This window comes from Protopterus annectens, chromosome 2.part2 (assembly GCF_019279795.1).
Source record: "Protopterus annectens isolate FY-2018-M chromosome 2.part2, PAN1.0, whole genome shotgun sequence".
Lineage (NCBI taxonomy): Eukaryota > Metazoa > Chordata > Ceratodontiformes > Protopteridae > Protopterus > Protopterus annectens.
In genome coordinates, this window is record NC_056730.1 from 1,093,897,582 (window position 1) to 1,093,923,652 (window position 26,071).

Here is a 26,071-nt window from a genome sequence, read left to right on the forward strand (position 1 = left end):
ACCTCGAAGCAGGACCAGTCTCCATCTCCTCGGGTCCAGAAGAGAACCGGGGAGAGTGGAGATGAGAATGAGGAGAGCAAGAAGCCACAGGAGAGGCCCTCTTAGACGGGGGGGGCCGAGACAAAGGTTTCGGCCCACCGTTTGTGGTGCCTCTCCTTGTGTCTTTCTTTCTCTCTCTCCTGGTCTCCCTATCCTCCGGCTTTCTGGTGGGAGGTTGAGTCCCTGCCGGGGGAAGGGAGACCGCAGCGCCCAGGGAGGGCTGCTGACTAGCAGGGGCAGAGGCCGAAGCCGATTCTGGAGGGAGAAGTCCCGCCAGAACCAACTTCGACCTCCGCTCTCTTAAGGCCTGGGGGTTGAACCCTGCACATATGGTACAACCAGATGACAGGTGTTCAACCCCAGACATTCTTGACCGAGTGTGGCCATCAGCTGGAGAAAGCTTGTGGCCACACTCGCACATTTTGAGAATATAGCCTTAGGTGCCTCTGCCATAGTACACCCTAACAGGCCTAAACTAACACACACACACACACACACACGAGACAAAAACTACACAAAACCCGAGAAAACGTTAAGCTAAAGGGAGGAGTAAAAGCCTAAACACACACTTTCAACTAAAAAAGTTTAAAAGAAAAATATTTTTCTGTCAGAATAACCGAATGAAATACTTGCTACCAGGAGCTCGTGAAATCCGTTGGCTACTTGAACGCGGCAAACGAAAATCTGGGGTCAGTCAGGGCTTGGCAAGGAGTTATGGGTAGAGGGAGGAGCTAGGAGCTCGGATCCTAAAGCTTTTGAACTGCCGGCTCGGATCCGATATCGGATCCGATACCCACAGGTTGCAGACAAATGAAGTCTGCCTACTTCAGATCACACACTTTCACTCAAACCCCCCCCCCCCCGAAACAACAGTATTACCACCTGGAGCACAGCAATCACAATGCTGACGAAGCCGTGGCAAATGAGATCTGATGGAAGGAAGGGGGTACAGTGGTATTACGGGGAAGGGGATGAGCTTGGATCTGATGCTTGTAAAACTGCCATCTTGGATTCGTTCCAGATCCGAAACCCACAGGTTGATGACCAAATGAAGTTAACTACTTCAGAGCTAGAGTTATTCAAAGTATCTCAAAGTGTGTAAAAGTGCTTACAGTATGTGCTTATTACTGTGCATGTATTCTGAAGAGTTGATATGTGTGCAAGGTGCAACTATTTCATGAAGTACAGTCAAAGTATAGCCATTTCGAAAAGTTTCTTGTGCTGGGTGTGTCGTGTGTCTATTTGCAAAGTGCCACCATTACAGAGTGTTTCTTGCACTGTAAAGAATTATCTAGCAACGTATCACCATTTTGGGGAAATTTCAATGTGCTGTGTACTGTTTATTCGCAAAGTGCAATTACTTTGAAATATTTCTGATTATGAGCTTCTATTGCCTAGCTCATTCACATTGTGCAGTTATTTGAAATGTTTCTTAAACTAATAAGAGGCGATTACAAGAGTATTAATTACAGTGCCTGAGAGACTTATTTTGACAAGTTCAGTTATACAGAGGCTTGTTGTGCAACTGGGCAAAGTTACAAATACTGGCATAAATTTCTGGCACATGTGTATGTGTTTGTGCATATTTGCAAAACCCTTCAGTAGTATGTGTTAATATAGTGGACAGATTTCAAAAGCCCTTACTACTTGTATTTGATCAGAATATTGCAACATGTTTTATTGATTCCATGACTTTGTACTCTTCTTCTTGCTTTTAAATATTTCCTGAATGGATGGGGCAAAAAAGCAAATACTTTTTCATGGGTACATCTAAAAGCTGCTCCTTAACATTTTCTGACTCTGGTAAAAGTCTGAGCCAGGCATACCTTCACATTAAAGTCCCAGTAGTTGTTGCTCTACTGGAGACACCCACTGCATCATCCCAGCATTTAATGGTGTGTCTATCCATTCTGATGGCAATGTGGATCAATTTGCATATTTTTTCTTTTAGGGTTTCAACATAAATCTCAAAGCAAATGTCTTCTATTTGGCTACGGATTTTGCAGTGATACTTGGTAAAGTACAACTGACAGTATAGTTTGAAATGCTGGAAATGCAAGTGTGCACACCTTCTTCCCCAAGTGGTCCAACATACCATTTTCCTTATCAAGCAAGACTGTAACCATACCCAGTGCTAGTCTAGAACTTCCTCACAGCTTCTAAACAGACAACCACTGGTTCTGCTATTATGTTTTAATACAAGTATTTATAGCTCTTGTGGATGCTATAAAATCTATCTGACTTTTCGGCAACAAGTTGCTAGGAATTAGGCTCTGGAGATGTTGATTCAAGGGGAACTGCATGGTTCATCCATGCTTAACAGATTCAAGTAACATTTACTGGATACTTAACCATCTTTGAAGCCCCATTTAAATAAAGTGCTCCAGCATGAGATTTAAGTGGTCACTGTAGAATAGAGTGCATGTGCTGTATCTTTAAGAAACATATTAGGGCCTGAACATGCACATATAAATAGCAGGCAAGTGCTATTCCCAGTGCCATTTTGACAGTGCAGCCAGAGAGTGAGCATGTTTGATTGCAATAGCTAGTTTGTATATAAGTCAACCTAAGTTAAAGTCAGTAAACTTCTACTGTGATGTGTTTGTATATAATAAAGCTGCCTGCAAAGTGCCACCATTACATAGTGTTTCTTGCACTGTAAAGAATTATCTAGGAAGGTACCACCATTTTGGGGAAATTTCAATATGCTGTGTACCGTTTATTTGCAAAGTGCAATTACTTTGAAATGTTTCAGACTATGAGCTTCTATTGCCCAGTTCATTCACACTGTGCAGCCATTTGAAATGTTTCTTAAACTGATAAGAGGCGATTTTTTGCAGTACAGTAATTTCAAGAGTATTACAGTGTCTGAGAGACTTATTTTGACAAGTCCAGTTATACAGAGGCCTGTTGTGCTACTGGGCAAAGTTACAAATACTGGCATAAATTTCTCGCACATGTGTATGTGTTTGTGCATATTTACAAAATCCTTCACTGGTATGTGTTAATATGGCGGACAGATTTCAAAAGCCTTTGCCACTTGTATTTGATCAGAACATTGCAGAGAATTGGAGAATATTTGAGCAAGAGTACTATATGTTTATACAAGCAGCTTATTCAGACAAAGATGCATGCACCGGGGCATTCATTTTGCTAAACCTAGCAGGGTCAAAGGCCACTGAAAGAGAGCATTCATTTGTGTATGCAGCAGTAGTATATGAGGGAGAAGGTGAAAATTGTCGTACTGTTGTACAGGGTGAATCAAGGGAAGACCCCAAGTGTATGAAGCGCAAATTCAGTGAACTGTGTAACACCCAGACAAATATCACATTAGAGAAGCATTTGTTTTACACAATAGATCAGAAACCAGGGGAAACGTTTGCAGCTTATATTACTGACCTGAGAAAAAAAGCTAAAATGGGTCGGTTTGGTGACTTAAGATGTGTTAATGAAAGACAGGCTCATGTGTGGTATGAGCAGTGCTGCTGTGGGAAAGATTTTGCTTCATGACAGTGATTTAACATTGAGTAAGGCAACAGAGATGTGTCAAATCCATGACGTTACAGAAAAACACACAAGTATGGTTGCAAGTGACAAGAATGTAAAAGAAGCCTCCAGCAATCATGCAGTGCAGTGCAAACTAGATCTGAGGTATCTGAAGGCAGAGGAGAGGGGGGTATGTCCTATTAGAGCTCCTTTCCTTAGAGCCAGCAGTAGCAGGGCAGGCACGGAGCCGACGAGATGCTCCAACCCACCATGTAAGAACAAAGGCGAGATTGAACACTCTCACATCATGGTTTCACCAGGCTCCAGAGCAAATGTAGATAACATGCAACACATGGCAAACAGAAGTAGGCCTAAGCACATGGCAGCCACAACCCCTGCTGGCTCATCAGGGAAACCATGTAGTTTTTCAGTAAGTTTTAAGAAAGGAGCATGCTCAGTGCAGTACAAGTGTGAATACACAAAACCCAAGTCCAGCTTAATTTTTAAAGGTCATAATTGTGGTGTCAGTCATGAGTCTAAAAGAGAGAAATGCTTAGCATTTGGTCATCGATGTCACAAGTGTAAAAAATGGAACCATTTTCAAAAGTTTTGCAAATCAAGTAAATCCCAAGCAGTTGTAAAGAAGGGTCACTCAAAACAGCAAACTGATCAAGCAGACTGCAACCCTACTTTATATGTAGATGGTGTATCAGTAACTGGTGAAAGAGTTGATGCAGTGAATATACTGGCAAAGACTGAAATGTTTTGTACTGCCTAGATCAATGGTAAATCCACAGAGTTTAAGGTAACCACTGGTTCAAAGTGTAATGTTATATCAGCAGACACATTGAATAAAGTGAAAACTAATAAACAACTCAATGTGGCCAGTAGTGCGAAACCTGTTGCTTATGGAGCTGAAGAATTTCAAACCTGGGGCTCAGTAATGCTTTCATGTTATTTGGCTAAGAACTGTTACAGCTTGTTATTCTATGTCGTTTGAAGACTTGTGCAGTTATTACTGGGTCTAAAAAACAGTTTGAGAATGAATCTTTCTTTTACCAAAGAAGTTAATCACATGAGTGCATATCCTAGTTCCAACTTTTCTGAAGCCATTTTCTCAGAGTATGCTGATGTTTTCAATGACAAATTGGGTAAACTTCCAGTTGTGTATTCCATGAAGTTAGACCCAGAGGTCACTCCAGTAGTCAGACCAGCAAGAAAGGTTCAGATAGCTATTCAGGATAAAGTCAAAGCTTAGATGGATAAAAAGGTACAGCAAGGTGTAATGTGTCCAGTTACTGAACTAACTGCATGAGTGTCATCCATGGTAGCAGATCACCAAAAAGGCTCAGACGAAATCAGAATATGTATTGACCCAAGAGAAATGAACGAAGCATTGACAAGTCCGCAACATCCAATGCATACAGTCGAAGAGGTTGCAGCTCTGATACTGGATGCCACTGTTTTTTTCTGTCTTGGATGCAAAAAGGTCATTTTGGCAAGTGATGCTTGATCGCAAATCCTCATTACTAACTACTTTCAGTACCCCGTTTAGCAGATACAGATTCCCAAGGATGCGATTTGGAATAAATTCTGCAAGTGAAGTCTTCCAGAGTGCAATGCAGCATTTTTTTTCAGGTTACCCTTAGCCATAATAGTAGATGATTTATTTGTTAGAGACAATGGTGAAGCAGAGCAGGACAGAAAACTAATAAGAGCTGTAGACAGAGCACATGAAGTAAACTTAAAAGTCAATCCTGTGAAGTGTAAATTCAGACTACCAGAAGTTACATATTAGGTCATTTATTTGCCAGCACTAGCTTGACCAGATCTGACCAAAGCAAGCAGTTATTCTTCAGATGTCAGCATCAGACAATATTCAAGCTCTGCAGTATTTCCTAGGCATAGTCAACTATTTAGGCAAGTTTATACCACACTTCAGTGAGTTGACAGCACCTGTAAGAGAGATGACGTGCAAAAATGTTACATGGTCTTGGTTAGAACAGCACCAGAAGGCATCTGAAGACCTTAAACAGAAAAAGTACAGTTGTGTACACTTACCATAAATGTAGATGTTTGAGTGTATTCACTGTTGCAGTCATTACATTTGGGTAATCTGCTGGCAGGTTGCCCTCAGTCGGCCTGAATTCCAAAGTCTTGGGTCCTGCGTTGGTTGCTGTCTCCTCTTCCATGACGTCAGGCCATCAGGGGTATAAAACAAGCAGACGACACCATTTTCTTTAGTTTTTCTTGCCCCAGATGTCAGGTGCCCCCAAAAAGGTAGCAAAAAAATATATATAAAAACTATATATACATGCATCAATACAAACTTTACCTTTATCTACAAGCAAATACACCACATAGGTTGTAGAAGATAGAGAAGGAAAGATAAACTCCAGAATGAAAGGGGGATGGCGGGCGGGTAACCTGGACTGTAACACTGAATACACTCGAACATCTACATTTATAGTAAGTGTACACAACTCTACTATGTTCTTCGTGTTTCACTGTTGCAGTCTTTACATTTGGGTAGAATCCCAAAGCTATGGATGGGAGGCTGGAGCTAAACAGCATTAGGTGCGGCTATAAGGCCCTGCAGAACTGCAGTGGCAAAGCCTGCCCTAGACTTAGAGTAGAGAGGCAAATGATAATGCTTTGTAAAGGTATGAACAGAACTCCAAGTAGCAGCCTCTAGAATGTCTTTGGTTGGTACTCCTCTGAGAAAGGCTGCTGAAGTAGCTGCAACTCTGGTGGAATGAGACCTAATGCCCTTGGGCACAGGTTTGCCATGGTGTAAGTAGCAGAAACTAATGCAGTGACTTATCCACTTTGAAATAGTCTGCTTTGAAATAGCTTTTCCTTCCGATCTTGCAGTACATGTCACTAGTAAATGCTCAGTTTTTCTTAGAGCTTTAGTCCTGCTCAAGTAGAATCTTAGCTGTCTGTGTACATCCAAGGAATGCAGAATTATTTTCCCCTTGTTCTGCGGATTTGGATAAAAGGTTGTCAGATGAATAGTTTGGTTAAGAGCCACACTGGAAACCAGCTGATAAAAGGCTCCACAGCCATGAGGGCCTGTAGCTCTGAGACTCTTCTTGCTGAAGTAATTGCTAGTAGCACAGCTGTTTTCCATGATAAAAACTTTATATCAGCAGTAGCAACTGGTTCAAATGGAGATAGGGTGAGCTTTTCCAACACATAATTGAGGTCCCATGCAGGTATTGGTGATCTTCTATGAGGCCTTAAATTTTTGGCTCCTCTAAGATACTGCTTTAGTAAAGGATGAGAAAAGATTGGTGGCTCTGTATTGTAATGAGCCGAAATGGCAGAGGCATGGATTTTAATTGATGAGAAATATAGGCCTTTGTCAAGCATCTCAGTCAAGTATTGTAATATCTGAGGAATATTTGGTTCTGCTGTATCAGTTCCTTGTGCTTGATTCCAAGCACAGAATCTCTTCCATTTATCAGCATAAGATTTTCTAGTACTAGGCCTTCTGCTTTCCAAAATGACATCCATCACAGCTTTACTGAGAGGTGTTGTTTGTATAACTTCATGATCAGCCATGCTGCCAGGTTCAGTGTCTGGAGTTGATTGTGCATGATCTGATTATTTTGCTGGGACAGTAGTTGAGGTCTTTGAGGTAAGGTCTAAGCTGGGTATTGAGACAAGTTCCTTAGGACTGGGTACCAGTATTGGCAGGGCCAGTCCGGGGCAATTAGTATCATATTTGGTTTCTCTTGTCTGAGTTTTAGTAGGATTCTGGGAAGAAGAGGCAGAGAAGGAAAGGCGTAAACTGATAGGTTTTTCCAACTGAAGGATAGGGCGTCCACTTTCCATGCTTGTCTGTGATAAGTCCTTGTGCAGAATCTTTTCAATTAATAATTTTGAGGAGAGGCAAATAGATCTATGTTCGGGCTCCCCCATTTCTTTGTTATGCTGAAGACTTGTGGATCTAGTTTCCACTCATGAGGGTCCATAAGGTTTCTGCTTAAATCGTCTGCCAGAGTATTTTGTTTTCCTGGCAGAAATTGAGCTTGAAGATATACTTGGTAAGTCAAAGCTGTGTCCCACAGTGCAATGGCTAATCTACAAAGGGGGTATGAGTGCGTGCCCCCTTGCTTGTTTATATACCACATAACCGTGGTGTTGTCCGTCTTTATCAGTAGTTGTCCTGGATGAAGTAAGTCCTTGAAGGCTGTCAGGGCATTTTGAACAGCTAGCATTGGTTGACATGTAGATGCATTTTTTTGGAGGGTCCATATGCCCTGAATGCATCTTTCTGCCGTGTGGGCCCCCCAGGCATAATCTGATGCATCTGTTAACGTTTGGCTGGCAGGGGGTACAGTGAAGGCCCATCCCATGTTTTGGTGACATGCCTTTGCCCACCATAGAAACTCCTGTTGTAGGCAGGGAATGAGAGGAATCATTGTTTCCAGTCTGTGACAATGTTGACTCCATAAACTTTTTAGGTACCACTGAAGTTTCCTCATATGCAGTCTTGCATATGGAATCAGTAGGATGTAGGATGCCATGAAGCCCAAAGCCTGCAGAGTTTATCTTGCAGATAACTGGGTTTTTGTTGCCATCAGTTTGAAGTAAGTAGTCAGTTGCCTTTGTTTGTCTGGCGTGAGGTAAGCCATCTGGGCAGTTGTATTCAAGCTTGCACCCAGGAATGTTATCTTTTGAGAGGTACCAGTTGTGATTTCTTTTCGTTTACTGTGTACCCTAGGCATGTTAGAAGCCTTTTCACAAATGCCAGGTGTTGAAGAAGAATGTCCTTGTTCTCTACTTGAATGAGACAGTCATCCAAGTAAGGATATATTTGTATTCTTTTTTGTCTGCAAAAAGCAATTACTGGTGCCAGGCACTTTGTAAAGTCCCTGGGCACAGTAGATAAGCCAAAGGGCAGTGCAGAGAATTGGTAATGCATTAAGCCAGCCTTGAATCTGAGGTATCTTCTGCACGATTGCCTTATTGGGACATGCAGGTATGCCACTTTTAGGTCTAATGTCACCAACCAGGCATTCTTGCCCAGCATGGGCAGAAGCTGCTGCAAAGTCAGCATTTCGAATTTTGGAATGTCCAGGTATGTGTTCAAAATCGATAACTCCAGTATTGGCAGCCAGGCCTTGTCCTTTCTGGGTACCAAGAACAGTCTTGAGTAAAAACCTTGTCCTTTTTCCTGTTCTGGTATTGGCTGAATGGCCCCCATATCCATGAGGGACGTAACCTGCTTCTGTGACTCTGTACATTGATTTTTTGGCAGATCCGGTCAACCGTTTGCCACTGGCAGAGTATGGAAATGGAATCTGTATCCCTGTGATACTATGTTTAGCACCCACCTGTCCTGGGTTATTAACTGCCAATTTTGAGCAAAATGTGCTAATTTTCCCCCTAAGGGTGCTGCCAACAGGTAAGTGCTTGGTGAAGGCAGAGGGAGGTCATTGGGACTGTTTTCTGTAGGTTTGCGCTTTAACTCCTCCAGATTTGGAGGTAGAAGCACCCCATTACTTTGACCTGTAAGAATCTTGTGCCTAGTATCTGGAACCCTTAGGGCGTCTGGATTTGCCCCTTTGAGCTCTGTCTGACACAGGAAAGGACCAATTTTTTGTAGACCAGTGTCTACTAAATCTTGGTGACTGCACTTGTAAGAAGTCTTTTACAGTTTGCATAGACTTAGCTTTGTCTTCCATTTTCTTTAAAACCTCTTCTGCCTTAATACCAAACAGAGTATCATGCTGTAAAGGTGCATCCAGTAATTTAGCTTTAACACGATCAGGCAAATTTTGCTCTTTTAGCCAGGCATGCCTCCTAATCACAGATCCAGTAACTGCGGTCCTGCAGGAGGCCTCTAAGGAATCGAAACCACATTGCAAAGTATGCTTTCCAACCTGTTCAGCTGCATGCAATAATTACTGCAAGTCTTTATTTTCTGCACATTCAGAAATCAACATAATTTTCTGTTTCAGCAATCCCATAACATGTTGTTGATACTTGAGCATATGAAACTGGCAGTTTAAGGTCCTAATTGCCAAGGTTGCAGATGCATAAACCTTTTTTAGCCATCTATCCAGTGCCCTTGAATCTCTGTCAGAGGGGGTAGGATTTTTTGCTGTTGAGGCCTTAACTCCCTTTGGACCCTATGAAATAGTTTCAGGATCAGCAGCAGGGTTTCTAAATAAAAATTTGTGTGAGTCAGGGACCCTGTAATATCTGTCAGGCTTGCTAGGAGCCGGAGGTAAGGAGTCTGGGGTTAGGCTTGACTCCGAAAACACATCATCTACAATGTCTAAAACACGGGGTATAGCTAATGGCCTGTGCTGAGGGAGAAGATGGAAATCCCTCGGCCTCTTTTTTGATTCTGAGAAATCTTGACTCTCCCAGTGAAAATGCTCCCTCAAAGTATGCAAGGTTTCTCCAAATGAATAATCCTCAGGAGGTGATGCAGATGGTATAGACTCCTCTGCATCAGAATCTTCATAGGGAGGTATAGATAATTCCTGATCAGAAGAGGAATCGGAAGAAATAGAAACCTGATCTGAAGATTCATAATCAGTGTCTTGCCTAGGCCTCTTATCAGGGGGGGGATGGGAACCCCTGATCAAGGTAATAAGGTCTTCAGCCATTTTGATCATCTGTTTTTTAGGCTTAGCAGCCTGCGCACATGGCTCATGCATCAGTTTTTAGTTTTAGAAGTTGTTTTTGTCTTTGGTTTTGCAGCTGTCATCGGTTTAATAAAAAATGTTGAGGCCTGAATACACCCTCAGAAGCCGGTGCTCTCGACCCACCTGAGGGAGATACATCCGTGGGTCCTACACTTTGAGTATCTCGTGGCATGCCGGACTCCACATGGGTCTCGGTAGGGGCCTGCGACTCGAAAGTAGCGGGTATCAGGGGCTGCGAAAGCACCTCACTGAGTACCGGCGAACTGGCGAGTGGCTTAGGAGAAGCTTCATCGTCGGTTTTGGACCTTGACTGTCTGTCTCTGTCCTTTTCTTTGTGTTTTTTATGTACTCCGGTAGTCAGATTGCTATCCGACATTTCTGGGTAGTTAAATCTGTTTTGAAAATACTTTGAGGCAAAAACAAATTGACGCTTAATATTGCGTTGGTTAAATCTAGCACAAAACTGACAGCCAGGCATGTTGTGATCGGGGCCTAGCAAGGAATACAGTATAAATGAAATCCTTATGAGGTATTTGCTTCCCACAAGTAATACAATTATTAACTTTTTCTGACATCGGTATTGAGCAAGAAAAAAGTTTCCCCAACGGGGTACTTAGCTTTAGTGAAGACTTCGGTTCTGAAACTCAAACTCGAATATTTCAGGAGTCAGCCGACCAGCACTTGCAAAATGCTTCTGCTTCGGGCACCGCGAGGCAAAAAAGACTAAAGAAAATGGTGTCGGCTGCTTGTTTTATACCCCTGACAACCTGACGTCATGGAAGAAGAGACAGCAACTGACGCAGGAGCCAAGACTTTGGAATTCAGGCCGACTGAGGGCAACCTGCCACCAGATTACCCAAATGCAATGACTGCAACAGTGAAACACGAAGAACATCTGCTGCCCCACCTACACTAAGACACTATGATGTCAATAAACCAGTCAGTCTTTCCTGTGATGCTTCAAAATTTGGTCTTGGCACAGTTATTCTTCATGAGGGCAGACCAGTAGCCTATGCATCTAGAACACTTACCCAAACTGAAATACAACATGCTCAAATTGAGAAAGAACTTTTGGCAATAGTATTTCCATGTTCAAAGTTTCATGACTATATCTATGGTCGAGCTATTCAGACTGAAACTGATCACCAACCTCTAGTTACTATTCTAAAGAAGCCTATGCATTCAGCTCCAGCATGATTACAAAGAATGGTGCTCAAATTGCAAAAGTACAACTGCAAAATGGTCTACACAAAAGCAAACTACTTTATCTGTATGATACCTTATCCAAATCACCCAGAAATACAACAGAAGAGCTTGACACAGAGAATTTTGACTTTGATGTAATGGCAGTGTGTAATATGTCTACCACCAGACTAGATCATCTGAGAGATCACACAAAGACTAATCTAATTTTGCAAAAGCTCAACCACTACATTAATGTTGGATGGCCGTCAAAGCAATCTGCTGTACCACCTGAAGTGCAAACCTATTTTCCTTACAGACACGAGAATTTGATGGAATATGGCATTATTTTCAAAGGTCCTAAAATTGTTGTTTCTGCTTCTTTACAACATGAATATATTCAGATTTTGCATGGTGGTCACCTAGGTTCCGCATCTACTAGTAGAAGGGTGAGAGAACTAGTATTTTGGCCTTCATTACTGAAAGACACTGATAGAGTACTTTCTTCTTGTTCAGTATGCATTAGTATTAAACCGCAATTGCAAGAAGAACCACTTCAGCTAAGTCAAGTTCCTAAACTACCTTGGTCAACAGTAGCCTCTGAGATTTTCAAATGGGACAATCACCATTATTTAGTATTGGTAGACTCTTATTCGAACTTGTTTGAGATTGATCTCCTGCCTAATCTAAAATCCACTAATGTTATTACTAACTTGAAACATCATTTCTCAGTCCATGGTAGTCCACACAAAGTTATTTCTGACAATGGTAGTCAATTTACTAGTCAGTTGTTTCAGAAATTTGCAAGAGAATTGGACTTTGTATATGCTACCAGCAATCCTGAATATCCAGAGTCAAACAGACTAGCTGAACATGCAGTGCAGAGTGCAAAGTAATTACTTGAAAGGTCAAAGCATGACAATACCGATGTCTTTTTGAATTTACTTATCTCAGAAACATATCCCGTGACAATATACTTGGCTCTCCTGCTCAAAGACTTCTACCCAGGGAAAGCAGAACAACACTACCTATTAGTTCCAGTTTATTGAGGCCTAAAGCTAAGAACAACAGAACCGTCAAAGCCCAATTATTCAAAAACATTCTATCCAGCAGTCCAGTTATGATAAATCAAGCATATTTCTTTGTCCGTTAAAAGAAGGAGAGACAGTGAAGATACAAACGGCAAAAGGTTTTGACAGAATTGGTCAAGTTACAGGTAAATGTACCAAGCCGAGATCCTACTTTGTAGAATCTGAGGGTGTGGAGTACAGGAGAAATTGCTAAGTTAAAGTGAGTAAATTTCTATTGTGATGTGTTTGTATATAATAAAGCTGCTTGAACAAAACCCATGAAGACTCTTCTATTGTATCCAGAGTAGGAGAGTGATGCAGTCACCAAAGGAGACAACCTCAAGGAGGAATCAGAAGAAATCAATTCTTCGTCACTGGTATCAAGCCCCATCAGTGAGGAAATCTGCTAAAGAAATGGCCAAATCTTCTCTTCAAATTCTGAATATCAGTAGTCAGACAGTAGGGACTCTCTCTCTTTTTATTTGGTGGAAGGGGCACTCTGAAATCAGGCAACTATGATGCTGGAGGATTTATTCTTTGCCTCCTTCTGACAACAAAGGCCAAATAAGGCATCAGTCTGAAGCAGACACCTGAGTCTTAAGTACTAAGTCCATTTTGACAACAGATTCCAACGCTTCATTAAGGTGAGGACTACTGAACTTTTCAAACTGGCCCCACTCTTGCACAAAGTCTGTGAATATGGCAGGAATTTATAAAGTTTTATACATTTCAGGGGATACAACCAAAATTCTGGATTGACAGATATCCACTTAGGGTACCTGGGAACCAACATACAGTGTACATAACTTTGCAACTTCTGTTGAGGCCTAATTCGCAGCAGAAAGAATGAGCTCAACTGTCTTTTTCCAAAGGGGGTCTGGACAGGCAGGGGCTTGATTCAAACAAGGCATGAGTTTGGAGTGCAGGTCCCAATCAGGGACTGGTATCACAGTACAGACAAAGAGAAAGGGATAGGGAAGTCCTAAGTGAAAGACCTGCTTGGTAGAATTTTTAGTTTAACCTAGAACAGAGGCTGCTGTGAAAAAGGGGATAATTTGCAGGATGTATAAAATAACTGCATGGTAACAATAAGAATCAATCAGAGGAGGTTAGAAAATACTGAGAAGGATGACCAGAAAAGCAATTTACAAGGGAACAGTGGACAACATATGCGTGGCTCCCAAATATGTAACAAAGTCCAGAAGGTTTAGGATTTTTCCTTGGAAGTGTTTCCAAGGCATTTTTACACCCCTACCAGAATTCAAAGAAGTTGTCCTCAGTTTGCAAACACTGGGAGGTGTGATGGGAAAAAGAGGTAACTGGGAACATGTTTTTTCAGATTGTAATGAACTGGCAGATTTAAAAAATTGTCTAGAGAATACTCTGTCAGAAACATTAGTGCAGCAAATGGCTGTAATTAAGGAAATAATTATTTTGAGCTGGGAGGCAGGACGTGAATTGTCTACATATAGCAAGGCCTTATTATGTTTAATTCTAGTGGCTGCCAAAAAAGCAATTACTACAAAATGGAAATCAAAATCTAAACCAACTGTATCTGAAGTACTGAAAATTGTGAAAAGATAAAATAACTATTAATGTGTGCATGGCTAAGTCTTAAGTGATAATTTAATAAAGGTGTTAAAAATAGCAACAAGACATGGGACAAGAGACACACAATGAAGAACCTCATCAGGTCCATCCTCCTTGGGATGGAGGGAGGATCACTAAGGTCTCTTGCTGTCTTCCTGCAGTGTCCTTAACTGGTATTTTGTCAGGGTCTCTTCATTTTTCTCAGCTTCCTAAAGTGGTGGAAGGCTTTCCACAAATACTGGTCACCTGAACAAGGACCTCAAACTTTTTTGCTTTTTCTGACTCACACAGGCTTGTAGATTTCTAGATTTGAGTGGGAAGCTCTTATTTCTAAAAATAGAAAATTCTTACAGGACATCTGGCACTACCTTCTTAAACAAAAAAAGGCAGTACAAGTACAAATCTTTTAGTGGAATTTGTCTTACATATGCACATTTGTTAGATCACGTATCTGGGAATGTTATGGACCTCAGAACTATTAGTCTGCAATCCAAATATCACAACACTCAACCTACAACAGGTAATTAATTACTTAGCAAGTGCTTGGAAGGGACAGATGGAGTGATCACTGTTCACTTCTTGCAGCAAAAAAGAAAAGAATACTTGTGCCAGCAGCACCTCCTTTTAAGCTGTATATTAAATCAATACCTGAGGCAAAGGAGGAGTTCAGCTCAATGAAGGCATGTTCAAAGTTCTGGAATTAGAGTTGAAGGGGAGAACATCCCCTCTGGTTAATCCGATGGATAAGAAAATATAGAGTAACAGTGATCCTTCATAAAGAACATCTCCTCGATCACAGAGTCTCAGTCTGCCAGCTTCTCCACAAGGAGGGGCACAATGGAAGACTGGAACTAGTACAAGCAAGACAAATAATTAAAGGACCTAATTCCCTAAAGTGGTGGAGGAGAGCACCTTTCTGGCCACACTGTCAAAAGCCTTAGAGTCATTAATAAGTGGTAGATTGGAAAGGTGTTGTGGCCTTAGAACCTAAATTCACATGCACATCTGCCCTAGGATGCCCATTAAGAATGACAATCCAATCCATCATGGAAATGTACAGGGCACCTTCTTATGAAGAAAGGAGGCAGAATTTGGATGCCTGCAGGTTACATATACAGCAACCTAAAGGTCAGGCTTGCTAGGAAGATTGGTTAAAATCTTCTTATTTGTCTTACACACATAGCACTTTCAGGAGAGAAAACAAAACAGCCACCAGACAAGTCCATAACAAATTTGTTGATCCCTAACAGGGAACCAATGGATCATCTGGAAGGGAGCTGTGAGAGGGGAGGTATCTCACTATCTTAGTCTGTCGCAAAAAGAAGGGCCTCTGGATCCTCAGAACCTCTCAACCTCCACCAGGAAAATGACATGTAGACCCTCCATTACACTTAGCTCCTGATGTGAGTGGTCTTGGTTCACCCACTGATGAGCAGCCCACAGAAAAGCATCAGGTGATAAAATATCAGTGCTAGGCGAAGCAGTGCATGTCATGAGTGCCTTGAGTGAGGCCTACAGTGACATCAAACTTTGTTCCCCAAGATTATGCTCTCAAAGCCACAAAAACAAATTCTGCCATTCCTCAGACAGTGTAATTTCAAGATTATTTACATTGACATTTTTTATTCTTCTGTCTCTGCACTGTATAGTCATCCAGCAGTTCTCCTAGACTCCACACATGCCTAACCTTGCAGAATTTCCTACTGCTCCTATGGAGTACCTCTGAAGAAACCCTTCACTGGGGGGCTTCAGACTCCTTAGGAAGTCAACTCTGATGATGTTCATTTGTAGTCTTGAGAACAGGGGTTCCATTATTTATGCTCTGCTTGAGCAGAACTGGGAGACATCACCCTCATATCTGCCTGTCAAAATCCATATCTTAGAAAGTGGCTAGTGCAATGACACTAGCCACATTGTTGCTAGCCCCTGTAATCTGATTAGATGAATTGTGAGGCTCGTAGTCTCCACCAGAGGGTGTACAGGGATCTGACTTTCCCAAACCCTTCCCCAGGCCATCAGCCACTTCATCACATCCCTCTCTGAAAGATCTACCAACATCTCCGTTCTCCACTGAACTCATCTCTGATTACACTGGGACTAGTGTAGAACCTAAGAAGGTCTTGGGCTCATGCAAATTAAACTTTGACCAAGGAAGCTTTCTCTTTAATCTAACCCTTTCCCAATGCACTCCCCTATAATATGTGAGGGATCAGGCTGTAATGTAGATGAGCAGCTTATTGTCCAACCTCTGAGGTGACTCAGCCAATGTCTCCGGGTCCCCAGCCAACATTGGAGATCAGAAAGAAGAATGCCGAGGCAAACAGCACCACTACCCCCCCCCCCCCCCCCAAGACGGGAACTCCTATTACTCCTGTGCCAGTGCCTCAGACCCCAGGCAACTAATCAAACTACAGTCACCTGGGCCACTGTCAGACCTTTATCCATCTACATTATGGTGCTGGCTGCTAACTTCTGATGTAGTTCTGTAGTGAATATGTATGTGTCTGTGTGAGCTTTGCTAAAAACAGTGACATCCATAGATAAAAACTTCACTATAACAAGATTGTTTTAGTGTGTTTTTTACAAATGAACGTCACTGTAGTGAGACTGCTTTTCTCACAATTTCGTACCATCATTAGAGCACTGCATATATAGCATTATTTTATAGGTTCATCTGTAGAGATTAGCCAACTTTTAAAATATTTTAATAAAAGTTAAGTTTTAGAACAGGCAGCTGTGTTTCTTTCAACTAGGCAACCAGTTATCAGGCCATTTTCAGGCTATCCACAGTAAACAAAATCAAGAGTTACCTCCTGCTTTAAGGAGGACTACACAAGATAATAAGTCTGAGAAGTGCCTGTCCAATTTTCTAGGGTAGTCTTAAAGATAACTAGGGTACTGTTTTGCTTAATATGCATGGGCAGATTATTTAGTTTATTTCATAGGTAGGGAACATGCTGGGATAATGGCCTATCCTTACAATGTGACCTATTAATTTGTTGACAGAGGTTAAATTCCTTTGCAGGTCTGTAGGAGGAAGCATCAGTGCTACAAAGGCATAGCAGGTCTATGAGGCAGGGTCTTTCATGACCTGAAAAGCAAACATAAGACCACTGTGGAGGAGTCTGTAGGAAACAGAACAAAATAAAAGGGTGGACAATTTTAAACAATGAAATAGTAAACAAAGAAAATTAATATTTTTTAAAATATAAATACTGTAACAAATGAGTGAGGATCAGGTCAACAAGTCTAGCAAACCATAATAAAAGTGAAACAGAAAATCAGTCAAAACTACAGAAAACAGTTCTTGGTTGTTGAACTCCTGGTTAGCTGTAACAGCAGAAAGCATCCACTATGAAGTGCTATCACCCTTCCTTAATGAAAAAAAAAATGTTTCTTCAGCACACCGACAAAATATCCAGACCAGCAAATAAGAAGCCCCCAAGTCCAATACATTTCCAGCAACATAACCAAAAACTCTCTCTACTGTTCTTCCAAACATCTACTACAGAGAGACAAAGTACACCCAATGGCAAATATAGTCTCACAAACGATATGCTGTAAATGTAGAATTACAGACTTCAGAAAACAATGCAACGAATCAAGTCATAAACTCAGAAGTTGTGACATGTAGCATACAGTCCCAAAATAAAATTAACAGCACCATCAACTTTACCCAAATCCACAAAATAAGGAGAGAATGAAACTTACTCTAAGCAGAATTTCCAACAAATGTAAAATGACCAAATCAGTCAATATGAAATCAGTGAACAATGTTACAACATACCAAATACTTAAGGACGTTTCAAATCTCTAAATAAAGTACAGTCATGTAAGAACTTACTATAACAGTAGATGTCCTGCTGATCACTGTTGCAGTATCACCACCAAGATACAAAAGCTTAAAACCTTCCAAGAGCCATACATCCAATGTATGACCTCAGCCTATGAGCATAGGGGTACATAAGTAAACATCTGAGCGTAAATTCTCAGACTTTCTCTAAGCCAACAACCTTGAGACATCTGGGAAGAAAGTGGTCGGCTAAGGGGGGAAATGCTGGGAAAAAGGAAAGATCTCCATGGTGCAAAAAGGGATCAAGACAGTTAAAGAATGGGGGTGGCAGGTGGGAAGGAATATTGCAACAGTGATCCGCAGGGCATCTACTGTTATGGTAAGTTCTTACACAACTGTACTATGCTCTGACCGAAATCGCTGTTGCAGTATTCCAAACAAATAGGTGTTTCACAAAGCTTATGGGAGTAGAAGGGTGTAAGGTTGAGAACTATGAGAACTGTCTGTAAGACAACAGAGGACTGACCTAGCAAATGCAGCTCTGCATTTGGAAAAGGCATCTTCTCTGTAATGTTTAGAGAAGGTGTGCACTGAAGACCATGTAGTTGGTTTCGGCATTAGTCTGGAATCTAGCCCCCTTGTAGAAAGCTGCAGAAGAGGCCACTGCTCTAGTAGAATGAGCTTTGGGGAATAAGGGCAATAATTTGCCATGGTAAATGTAACAAAAGGAGATGGACCTCAAAATCCAGCTTGCAACAGTCTGTTTATGTAGTGGTTGGCTTAGCTTAGAGTTGAGGAAGGAAACAAGCAAACAATTGGTCTGACTTATGAATAGACTTAGTCTTGTCCAGGTAAAATCTGACCTGTCTGTGCACATCCAAGGAATGCAGTATTCTTTCTCCCTTGTTCTGTGGTTTAGGAAATAATATAGTAAGGTTGATGGCTTGATTGAGGGACATCTCATTTACCACTTCAGTCATGAAGGAAGGACTGACTCTCAAGGACACTCTATCCTTATGGAAAATAAGGAAAGGAGGAGTAGCCATGAGAGCTTGGAGGTCTAAAATCCATTTATCATAACTGAGGGCTATTAGTAAAATGGATTTCCAGGAGCATAACTCAAGAGTAGAAGAAGCTGCTGGTTCAAAAGGAGGCAGAGTAAGCTTTTCCAGCACATAGCTGAGATCTCAAGGGGAAACCACCAGTTTTCAAGGAGGATTCAAGTGCAGGACCACTTTTAAGAACTGCTTGATCTCTAGTCTGGGTATTATAGGAGGGTTAAGAGGAAGACAAGCTGAAATAGCTGAAAGGTGGCTTTGACAGATGCATATGCTAAACTGCCTTTCATGAGCTCACATTAGTAAACATGAAAACGAAGTTTCCCAAGTGGGGTACTTATTTGAACCAGTGAAGCTTATGGTAGAAAAAAACACATGAAGATTAGACTGACTGGTGCAAGACCTGCTTTAGAGCTGGAGGAGCGAGACAGTTTAAGGATTTAAACTCAGATGTCTGCTTATGTTTCCCTACACTCACTGGCTGAGGTCATATGTCAGACATATGACTCATGGAAGGTTTTAGGTTTTGGGAACCCAGCTGAATATTAGTGGCAAAAACCCATCTGCAACAGTGATTTCAGTCGGGACATCAAAGCAAATCCATACAGCTGACAGTCAAGACAACTCTTCATATAATCAGGGAATTTGTCTCAGCAAACAAAAGGCATATATATATATATATATATATATATATATATATATATATATATATATATATATATACATACACATATATATATATGCCCTTAAGAAATCCAAAGCATGCAATAAGCATTATTGTCCACTGGCAGCCAAATGCCACCATAATGAACTCTCCAAGCACAATTATGTCTGGTACCTAGGAAATCCCAAAGGATTCAACAATGACAGGAGGCCCCACAGTTGTTTACTCAACCCAAGCCAATGAGTCTTGCTTAACCGTGGGTGAAGCCAATCCAGAGGGCAACCCACTAAGGCTTTATTTGTGCTCACAAGATTATGCCACATTAGCTGTTCAGGTGCACGCATTGTCAAAATGTTTGACTACAGCAGTCAGTGTAGACACCCATGGCATTATTACCCAAAATCGTTGTCAGGGGATGCTTCCTGTATGCCTCTTGTTATTGTACAGTTACTGGTGTGTTGCCATACTTATGCTAGTCACAGAAAAAGGTACAGTTGTTACTTTCAAGAAACATGAGGCTGTCACTTAAGCGGACTTTGCAAGAATTTTAACCAGTGTTTGACCTCTGCTTTTCTTATTTTCTGCCATCAGTCTGGCACTAACCCAAGATTACACAATGGACTGTGATGCAGATTTCTGTGCTGGCACCAGTTGCTATTCATCTTCAAAGGCTGGCACTTATGCTAATTCTTCATGCCATGCTCCTTTTGTAGGCAACACCAGTGCATGTCCTGATTAGTGATTTGACAACTTAAGGAACATCTGAAAATTTCAGTCATTTAAGGCATTAGACGAGACAGCTTTCTTATCACAAATGTCAGCTTTGAAATCCAAACTATGTGAGTGATAGATAACAAGTGAGATACACCAGCTGGATGTGTCCTGCTAGTCTGGTCACTGAAGTCACACTACCACAGCACGGGTTCAAGAAAAAATTATAAGATCTACTAAACTGAGGATATCTAAACATCAGAAGAGCTATGCCAAGGAGAAGGCCTTAAACGTAAGATGTAAAATAGCTGGCAAGAATATCACTATGGAGTCAGCTTAAGGACCTTATCACCACAGTCCTCTTGCTGGTAGATTGTTCAAAGGAATGTATGACCTGCTCACTGAAATTACCTTGGAAAACACCATACTAAATAAAAATGAAATCCACATCAGTTTGCGCACTGGATTGTAAAAAACGACATCACAGAGGTGGCTCAAGTTTAACTTCATAAATACTAATCAAAAAAACAAAGCATCTGTACTTCAATTAAATACTACTGCAAATAATGGTCTGCAGAATTTACTTTAAATAATGCAAGTGTATTTCCTTTACTTACCATTCCAGGTCGTGGGCTTGGTATCTCCTTACTGGACTGCAACCATTTTGTTTGTGTTTGGTCACATATGACACTCTGCATGAATGTTCCCTTTGTGAATACTGTTTCTACAGAAGTCATATTGAAGGCACAAACTGCTGACACACCAGCATTGTTCCTGCAGTTTACAAATGTACATAATAAATTCACAAATAGGTTTTGATGTTGACAAATTACTGAAGCATAATAAAACTGTGCACTTCCAAAAGGACATAACAATATATATAAATTAAAGCAATGTAATACCTAAATGAATCAAGTAAATATTTTAGTAAAGGCAGCATCGTGGTAAACAGAAAAACCTTAATAAGTCAATTTCCCTACGATAAAAAGATATGAACATTACAATCACTCATGTTGTTTTTTTGAAAATGCAGACAGTTTTTTGGGTTTCCTGCTGTTACAGAATAATACTTAAGCTGCAGCTCAGCAGTACTGATTACGATTTCAGTAGCAGTGATGGTACAAATGGTTAAAAGAACCACAGTGGCAAAGTAAAGAGGGAAGAATGAATTAGGTTGCCCATTACTGAGCTGGAAGCCTTGAGTAAAAATACACTTCTGTAAAGATTTGAAAACTATTAAGCTGCTGCTACAACTGTTTCAATACAAAATTTAATACATATTATTTTCAACTTCTAAAAACATCTGGAACACTTAAAATGACTGCACATTCTGCAATTACCATGAACATCAATAGTAACTTAATATATGATATTGGGGAAGCACACTTAACCATAAAGTTATTCTTACCCAAAAACATTTCTGACATTAAAAAATGTTTGAACAAATAACATGATACCATACCTTCTGCTCTAAGACAAAATTATTCTATTTAACTAGAAGAGTTGAAACCGAATTATAAAGAAAACTGCTACCAAAGCATAAATAAAATCCAACATTAGCAAGCATTTTTAGGTTTTGCAGAGCAAGACCACAAATTTAAAATATATTCAAACCTATATTTAGAGCTTTGGCAAACATATGCTTATAGAATATCCTTAAATAAATGCACCTAAATGGGCAAATAACACCTGAGTAACTTATTTCCATATAAATGGCCATCTCAGGAATGTGGGTTATTAATTTAGTCTAAACCTTCTTCAAGCACTTAGTTTATACTAGATCACAGATTAAAAATTAAACTTTTTTTTTCAATTTATTTTTCCAGTAGTATACAAATAATATATATATGACAGTGCTCTTCATATCACTTGACCTTCAAGAAAATCCAGGTAGAATATTTGAGTTCTTAGGTAAATACTAGGCTATCAGTCTACAGATTAATACAAGTCCAGCCAATAACCAGAGGTGACAGTCAAACCCTGTACTTTACATCTGTGAGGTAAACACATTAACATTTACACCAAACTCTCTTTATACGTATTTATACTAGGCTAACTTCCCATGTGAGCAATTTTAATCCTAGTTAATTATCCCATTTGAGAATTAAATCTTGTACCTTGTGTCTGTAAGGTAAATACCTTAACCATTATGCCAACCCCAAACCCTTATAGTTTGAGGTAAGAATTAAACCCTGTGCCTTGTGTACATGAGGTGAAGACCTTAATCATTATGCCAAACCCACTTTCCTTCTTTCAAGTACCATCTTATGTAACTCTTCTAAAAAAATTCACCTCCTACTGCTTGCAGGATCAAGTCCACTTTGGAACACACATAACAACCCTGCATCAGGTTGAAATGCATGAGCAACTCATGGGTCCCAGAATTACATTTGATCTGAAAAAAAAAATACAGTGCAATAAAAATACTGACTACTTACAAAAATTTGTGCTGCAACATCAGGAAGCAGATGGAATAACCAGACATCAGGAGGACATGGTGTAACTAAAGCACCCACTATGGTGGGTACATTTTACAATTATACGATATGATAAGCACTCTCATACTAGGGGGTATGAAGCTGGAAAAAGTATACCACACAAAGGCTAGCAAAAAGACAACAAAGACTACAAGGGTAAAAACAGCTAAAGCTGAAAGAGAGTTATCAGAAGTCATCAAGAAGGGAAGCAAGGGGATTTTTAATTACATAGCAAAAAGAAGGAATGGAAGAACAAAAAATGTGAAACTGAGCACAGATGGGAGGAAAATAACGGAAGATTGAGAAAAAGCAGAGGTACTGATTTTTTTTCACTGCTCTCCTTATGACCTGACCATCAAATTTCCTCCTGCCATCCACTTGGTCCATTTGTTCCTCCTGGGGTAACAGCATTAGAGGCTATTCTTTTCCTTAGAGAAGAGGGTTAAGCTGGCAAGAAATGGTGCCATTATCTAGGTGGGGAATTGATGTTTTCTACTTAAGCCATCATGCCACTGTGCACACCTAGTGTCATGCTTCAAGGTTCTTCATGCAGTGGCTATCAGCAAGTGTCAGTCACTCACTTCTGCAAATGATGTAACACTCAGGATCTCCCTAACCCTTGAAGCTAGTGTTCCCATGTGGTCCCGGGCATCCACTAGAGATTCTACCACAGAAACAAGCACCACAGGCATGTACTCTCACACCTTCTCCTCTCGAAGAGAGAGGAGCAGAACTGTTGCTTCCTTCCATCATTCTCTTCAGCAGATCCAACAGATGCCTTAGCTAATAATCAAACTCTGATTATATGGGTTGCAGTCAGGACTTTGGCTCCCTACACTAACAGCGCTGGCAGAGGTACTGAATGAATAATTTGCTTCAGCCTTCATAAAGGAAAGCAATGGGAGGGAAAAGTACAGTTTTGTACCTACCGTAAATGTAGATGTCCAATAGATATGCAACTGCAGTCACAACATATGGGTTGTCCTGCCTCAGGCAGCCCTCGGTCGGCCGGATTCCAAAGTCTGGGTCCGACGTCGGCTGATGTCGCATTCTTCTCCGACGTCAGAGCGGCAGGAGTACATAAGCATCAGCCAACGCCATCTTCTTCAGTGTTTCTTGCCCCAGATGCCAGGTGCCCTCCAAGGAAGGCTGTAATGAATTTGGAAGACAAAACAGGTTTCCAGACAAATAAATAAGCAATAAACAGATACACCATAACAGATATCCCCAGCTAGGATAACAGGGAGAGGAGTGGACCCAAGGAATAGAGGGGAAGGAGGGAGGGAAAACCCGACTGCAGTTGCATATCTATCGGACATCTACATTTATGGTAGGTACAAAACTGTACTATGTCCTTCAAGAATGCAACTGCAGTCATAACATATGGGTTGAATACCATAGCTTAGCTGGGGGAGGTGGAAAGCATTAAGAAAAGGATGGTGTAGCTATCAATCCCTGCAGGACTGCCGAAGCAAAGCCTGCTCTGGATCTGGAATATAAAGGAAGGTTGTAGTGTTTGGAGAATGTATGCATGGAGCTCCATGTAGCAGCTTCTAGAATGTCTTTTGTAGGCACCCCTCTTAAGAAGGCTGTTGAGGTGGCTGTAGCTCTGGTAGAGTGTGGTCTGATATTGGCTGGTACACTCTTTCCATGGAAGGAATAACAATCTGATGCAATGTCCAATCCATTTTGAGATAGTCTGTTTGGAAACTGCTTTTCCTTGTACTCCAGGAGCGTAAGCTACAAAAAGCTGATCAGACTTCCTATTGGCCTTGGTTCTGTCCAGGTAGTAGCGAAGTGGTCTGTGAATGTCCAAGGTATGCAACAGTCTTTCCCCTTTGTTCTCAGGATTGGGAAAGAAAGTAGGCAGGTGAATTGCTTGATTCAAAGAAACCCTAGACACCACTTTTGGCAGAAAGCTAGGGTTGGTTCGTAAGGAGACCCTGTCCCTTTGAAAGGTAATGAATGGTGGTATGGCCATTAGGGCCTGTAATTCCGAAACCCTTCTTGCAGAGGTAATTGCCAACAGGAAAGCTGTCTTCCATGAAAGGAAATGTAAGTCCACAGAAGCTGCTGGCTCAAATGGTGGTACAGTCAGTTTTTCTAGGACAAAGTTGAGGTCCCAAGCTGGTACTGGGGCCTTTCTTGGTGGCTTGATATTCTTGATTCCTCTAAGAAATTGCCTTAACAAAGGATGTGAGAACACAGGTGGATCAGTGTTGTATCTAGCTGAAGCATGTATCTTTATAGAAGAATATGAGAGTCCTTTCTGTAGCATATCTGCCAAGTATTCCAGGATGAGTGGGATGTTCAATAATGATGCATCATGACCCTTGCTGGTATTCCAAATACTGAATCTCTTCCATTTTGCTGAATAAACCTTTCTGGTGGATGGTCTGCGGGCTTCTGTTAATATCCGCTGAACTTCCTTGGAGAGAGATAGATTGAGGTTATTCATGGAATCTCCCAAGCTGTTAGCTGGAGCGTCTGAATGTTGGGATGTACTGTCTTGAAGTTGTTTTGAGTCAAAAGATGGGGCCATTGGGGAAGGGCCCATTTTTTGTTGTGGCATATGCTCCGTAGTAGTGGGTACCAGTGTTGTCTTGGCCAGTCTGGAGCTATTAGGATCCTTTTGGCTTCTCTGCTTTGATCTTTAGTAGTACTGTGGTCATCAGTGGCAGAGGTGGGAATGCATAAATTTTAGTAAGTTCCAGTTGAATGAGAGAGCATCTGTTTTCCATGCTTGTGGATGATATGCCCTTGAACAGAACTTTTGTAGCTGATGATTGAGGTGGGAGGCAAATAGGTCTACTTCTGGCCTGTCCCATGTCGAGGTGAGCCTTATGAAGATTTCTGGATGTAACCTCCATTTGTGGGGATCTAGGAAATTCCTGCTTAGGCTGTCCGCCAGCACATTGTCTTTGCCTGGAACAAACTGGGATTGCAACTGTATGTTTAAGCTCAGTGATTTTTCCCAAAGATTCATTGTCAGTCTGCAAAGGGGGTAAGAATGGGTGCCCCCCTGCTTGTTTATGTACCACATGACAGTGGTGTTGTCTGTCCGTATTAGCAGGTGGCCTTGCTGAAGTTGTTGTCGAAAGGCCTCGATGGCATGCATGACTGCCAGCATTTCTTTTTGGTTGATATGCAGATGTGTTTCCTTTGGAGACCATTGTCCTTGAATACACCTGCCCTCCATGTGCGCCCCCCATCCAAAGTCTGAGGCATCTGTGGTCATAGTTTGTGTTATTTGTGTTTTTTTGAATGACATTCCTGTGTTTGCCTGGCTTACCGCGACCCACCATAGGAATTCCTTTTGTAGGCATGGAATTA

The 26,071-nt window shown here is 41.2% G+C and overlaps 1 protein-coding gene across 5 annotated transcripts in view; it reads right to left on the reverse strand.

The window, feature by feature from the left end:
* SEMA4D (semaphorin 4D) overlaps window positions 1-26,071 on the reverse strand; it is a 1,587,330-nt gene that overhangs the window by 685,860 nt on the left and 875,399 nt on the right. For all 5 annotated transcript variants that reach the window (XM_044064318.1, XM_044064319.1, XM_044064317.1 and 2 more), the window contains exon 10: window positions 20,879-21,035. In XM_044064318.1, coding sequence (XP_043920253.1) covers window positions 20,879-21,035 — 157 coding nt within the window. The remainder of the gene's footprint in view (window positions 1-20,878; window positions 21,036-26,071) is intronic.